Genomic DNA, 5188 nt, shown 5'->3' with positions numbered 1-5188 from the left:
TGGGGGTGGCCGTACTGCAGCGATACGGGGACTACCCCCTGGGGGTGGCCGTACTGCAGCGATACGGGGACTACCCCCTGGGGGTGGCCGTACTGCAGCTATATGGGGACTACCCCCTGGGGGTGGCCGTACTGCAGCTATATGGGGACTACCCCCTGGGGGTGGCCGTACTGCAGCTATATGGGATCTACCCCCTGGGGGTGGCCGTACTGCAGCTATATGGGGACTACCCCCTGGGGGTGGCCGTACTGCAGCTATATGGGGACTACTCCCTGGGGGTGGCCGTACTGCAGCTATATGGGGACTACTCCCTGGGGGTGGCCGTACTGCAGCTATATGGGGACTACCCCCTGGGGGTGGCCATACTACTATATGGGGACTACCCCCTGGGGGGGGGGGCATCAAGAGTATCCAGGCATCAGTGTGAGTCATGTACTGTACAATGTTTCAGAACAATGTATGTTTGGTTACAGATCTCACTGGAATGGACCGTTCATCCCGAATGCATCCCAAAATGGCAGCCTATTCCCTACGCGGTGCCCTACTTTGGACAAGAACCCCATTGATTGCCCCGTCAAAAAGAAAGGAAGCATTTGGGACACATGGCCTGTTTCTGGAGTAATATATCCTAATGGCACACGGGCTGTATGAAAGATGCTTTGCCTTCTCTAACCATAACCATGTCCAGATGTCACGAAGGAAAACTGTGTGTGTGTCGGAACGCTGCTTTGGAAAAGTTAAAAATAGACTGTCAGAGATGTAACACTCTATCCGTCATCCTCTATACCAGACCCTGTGGCCAGCAGGAGGAAGAGAAGGAGAGAATACAGGCCCTGTGGCCAGCAGGAGGAAGAGAAGGAGAGAATACAGGCCCTGTGGTCAGCAGCGAGAGAATACAGGCCCTGTGGTCAACAGCTAGAGAATACAGGCCCTGTGGCCAACAGAAAGTGAAGTAGAGAATACAGGCCCAGTGGGCAGCAGCTAGAGAATACAGGCCCTGTGGTCAGCACCTAAAGAATACAGGCCCTGTGGTCAGCACCTAAAGAATACAGGCCCTGTGGTCAGCAGCTAGAGAATACAGGCCCTGTGGTCAGCAGCTAGAGAATACAGGCCCTGTGGTCAGCAGTGAGAGAATATAGGCCCTGTGGCCAACAGGAGGTGAAGTAGAGAAGACAGGCCCTGTGGTCAGCAGCGAGAGAATACAGGCACTGTGGTCAGCAGCTAGAGAATACAGGCCCTGTGGCCAGCAGCTAGAGAAGGAGAGAATACAGGCCCTGTTGTCAGCAGCTAGAGAATACAGGCCCTGTGGCCAGCAGCTAGAGAAGGAGAGAATACAGGCCATGTGGTCAGCAGCTAGAGAATACAGGCCCTGTGGCCAGCAGCAGCTAGAGAATACAGGCCCTGTGGGCAGCAGCTAGAGAATACAGGCCCTGTGGTCAGCAGCTAGAGAATACAGGCCCTATGGTCAGCAGCTAGAGAATACAGGCCCTGTGGTCAGCAGCTAGAGAATACAGGCCCTGTGGCCAGCAGCTAGAGAATACAGGCCCTATGGTCAGCTGCTAGAGAATACAGGCCCTGTGGCCAGCAGCTAGAGTATACATGCCCTGTGGTTAGCAGCTAGAGAATACAGGCCCTGTGGTTAGCAGCTAGAGAATACAGGCCCTGTGGGCAGCAGGAAGTTAAGTAGAGAAGACAGGTCCTTTGGCCAACAGGAAGTGAAGTAGAGAAGACATCCCCTATGGCCAACAGAAAGTGAAGTAGAGAAGACAGGCCCTGTGGCCAACAGGAAGTGAAGTAGAGAATACAGGCCCTGTGGTCAGCAGCTAGAGAATACAGGCCCTGTGGCCAGCAGCTAGAGAATACAGGCCCTATGGTCAGCTGCTAGAGAATACAGGCCCTGTGGCCAGCAGCTAGAGTATACATGCCCTGTGGTTAGCAGCTAGAGAATACAGGCCCTGTGGTTAGCAGCTAGAGAATACAGGCCCTGTGGGCAGCAGGAAGTTAAGTAGAGAAGACAGGTCCTTTGGCCAACAGGAAGTGAAGTAGAGAAGACATCCCCTGCGGCCAACAGGAAGTGAAGTAGAGAAGACAGGCCCTTTGGCCAACAGGAAGTGAAGTAGAGAAGACATCCCCTGCGGCCAACAGGAAGTGAAGTAGAGAAGACAGGCCCTTTGGCCAACAGGAAGTGAAGTAGAAAAGATACTGGACGAGTTCCAAACGGTACACTATTCCTTACATGTGTCATTCTACAGAAGTGTCCGCAAGTCTGGGGTTAGATTTAGTAAAAAATATCTATCACATTTTACCCAGACTTATCATTATAGTAACAGGACTGTGGTAGTTGGTGGGCTGGTGGGCTGGTGGGCTGGTGAGCTGGTGGGCTGGTGGGGTAATTCATTATAGTAACAGGACTGTGGTAGTTGTTGGGCTGGTGGGCTGGTGGGCTGGTGGGCTGGTGGGGGGTGGGCTGGTGGGCTGGTGGCCTGGTGGGGGGTGGGCTGGTGGGCTGGTGGGTGGTGAGTTGGTTGGCTGGTGGGCTGGTGGGCTGGTGGGCTGGTGGGTTGGTGGGCTGGTGGGCTGGTGGGTTGCTGGGCTGGTGGGCTGGTGTGTTGGTGGGCGGTGGGCAGGTGGGCGTTGGGTTGATGGGTTGGTGGGCGGTGGGGTAATTCATTATAGTAACAGGATTGTGGTAGTTGTTGGGCTGGTGGGCTGGTGGGGGGTGGGCTGGTGGGCTGGTGGGCTGGTGGGCTGGTGGGCAGTGGGCTGGTGGGCTGGTGGGTTGGTGGGTCGGTGGGCTGGTGGGCGGTGGGCTGGTGGGCGGTGTGCTGGTGGGCTGGTGGGCTGGTGGGCTGGTGGGCTGGTGGGCGGTGGGCTGGTGGGCTGGTGGGCTGGTGGGCTGGTGGGCTGTGGGCTGGTGGGTTGGTGGGCTGGTGGGCTGGTGGGCTGGTGGGTTGGTGGGCTGGTGGGTTGGTGGGCTGGTGGGTTGGTGGGCTGGTGGGCTGGTGGGCTGGTGGACTGGTGGGGTAATTCATTATAGTAACAGGACTGTGGTAGTTGTTGGGCTGGTGGGCTGGTGGGCTGGTGGGGTAATTCATTATAGTAACAGGACTGTGGTAGTTGGTGGGCTGGTGGGCTGGTGGGATAATTGATTATGTGAAACATAGGACTGCATTTCTCTAGTGATTTTCTGGATTTTTTTTCTCATTTTGTCTGTCATAGTTGAAGTGTAAATATGATGAAAATTACAGGCCTCTCTCATCTTTTTAAGTGGGAGAACTTGCACAATTGGTGGCTGACTAAACAATTTTTTGCCCCACTGTAGATATTAGTTTCCAGCTACAATAGTCATTTACAACATTAACAATGTCTACACTGTATTTCTGATCAATTTGATGTTATTTTAACGGACAAAAATGTTTCTCTTCTTTCAAAAACAAGGACATCTCTAAATGATCCAAATGTTTTGAACAGTAGTGTACATGATGGTGTGTGAGTGTGTACTAGTGGTATGCCTGTTCAATAGGGAGCATGTCACAACAGATTGAATACTTCTTGGCATACCTGCTCTCCATACAAAGAGACAGCTGCAGGTGTGGCGTGTACAGTTTGTGTGTTGTGTGTGTGTGTGTGTGTGTGTGTGTGTGTGTGTGTGTGTGTGTGTGTGTGTGTGTGTGTGTGTGTGTGTGTGTGTGTGTGTGTGTGTGTGTGTGTGTGTGTGTGTGTGTGTGTGTGTGTGTGTGTGTGTGTATGTGTACATGTGGACGTGTCTTTGTGGGTGTGAGGGACTCTACACATAGGATCCTCGCTACTCCTTGTATTAGCAGGAGAAGGAATTTATAAGATAATGAGAGAAGAGAGTTAGAAAACTGAGGAATGGAGAGGGAGGAGAGAGAAAGGGAGGAGAGAGAGAGAGAGAGAGAGAGGGGGAGGAGAAAGAGAGAGAGAAAGAGGGAGAGAGAGAGAGAGAGAGAGAGAGAGAGAAGAGGGAGAGAGAGAGAGGGGGAGGAGAGAGAAAAGAGAGAGAGGGGTAGGAGAGAGAGAGAGAGAGAGAGAGAGAGAGAGAGGGGGGAGGAGAGAGAGAGAGAGGGGTAGGAGAGAGAGAGAGAGAGAGAGAGGGGGGGGGGGGGGGAGAGAAAGAGAGAGGAGCAAACAGGCAAGTACACATACACTGTAAACACACACACACTCAACCCATTTGGGATGCAGACTGTTTGTCACTATACGGACCATTAGGTGGATAATTACAGGAATTGCCTGCAGAGTTTTATGCATGGTTCTGCTCTCTGTTTCAGTGAAGATCCTGAGACTAGTCCAAACATTACCCCGACCCGGGGTCAGGGGAAATCATCTTTTATACATCTGAAAGGAAATCTCAGAGTCAAAGTCTCTACTGCGTTAATGACTGAGACCTGAGACGGTGAGACGATATGGAAGTGGACACAGAGGATCAGTCATTTCCTGGATGACTGACGGAGAATCAGCCACACAGGTCCCATTAGAGTCTGTCTGTCTGTCTGTCTGTCTGTCTGTCTGTCTGTCTGTCTGTCTGTCTGTCTGTCTGTCTGTCTGTCTGTCTGTCTGTCTGTCTGTCTGAGTTAACCCTTGGAGAGGTAGAGGTCAAACAGGCCAAACATCAGGGTGAACGTCGGTTAACTGGATGTGAGATTATGGTCACAACTTGTCCAGAGCACACACCATGCTCTAGTCTCCCCAGAGAGAGGGAGAGGAGGGGGCTCACACCATGCTCTAGTCTCCCAAGAGAGAGGGAGAGGAGGGGGCTCACACCGTGCTCTAGTCTCCCCAGAGAGAGGGAGAGGAGGGGGATCACACAGTGCTCTAGTCTCCCCAGAGAGAGGGAGAGGAGGGGGATCACACAGTGCTCTAGTCTCTCCAGAGAGAGGGAGAGGAGGGGGATCACACAGTGCTCTAGTCTCCCCCCAGAGAGAGGGAGAGGAGGGGCACACACAGTGCTCTATTCTCCCCAGAGAGGGAGAGGAGGGGATCACACAGTGCTCTAGTCTCCCCAGAGAGAGGGAGAGAAGGGGATCACACAGTGCTCTAGTCTCCCCAGAGAGAGGGACAGGAGGGGGATCACACAGTGCTCTAGTCTCCCCAGAGAGAGGGAGAGGAGGGGGCTCACACATCGCTCTAGTCTCCCCAGAGAGAGGGAGAGGAGGGGGATCACACA

The 5188-nt window shown here is 53.4% G+C and overlaps 1 protein-coding gene across 1 annotated transcript; it reads right to left on the bottom strand.

The window, feature by feature from the left end:
- Positions 1–2318: 2318 nt before the first annotated feature.
- On the bottom strand, positions 2319–3095 carry LOC139367822 (uncharacterized). The gene has a single exon (XM_071106160.1). The coding sequence runs from the start codon at positions 3093–3095 to the stop codon at positions 2319–2321; it is 777 nt and encodes a 258-aa protein (XP_070962261.1).
- Positions 3096–5188: the final 2093 nt, after the last annotated feature.

Source organism: Oncorhynchus clarkii, chromosome 16 (genome assembly GCF_045791955.1).
Source record: "Oncorhynchus clarkii lewisi isolate Uvic-CL-2024 chromosome 16, UVic_Ocla_1.0, whole genome shotgun sequence".
Classification (NCBI taxonomy): domain Eukaryota; kingdom Metazoa; phylum Chordata; class Actinopteri; order Salmoniformes; family Salmonidae; genus Oncorhynchus; species Oncorhynchus clarkii.
Note: the sequence above shows the minus strand (reverse complement) of the source record. Positions and strands in the feature narration are given on the sequence as shown.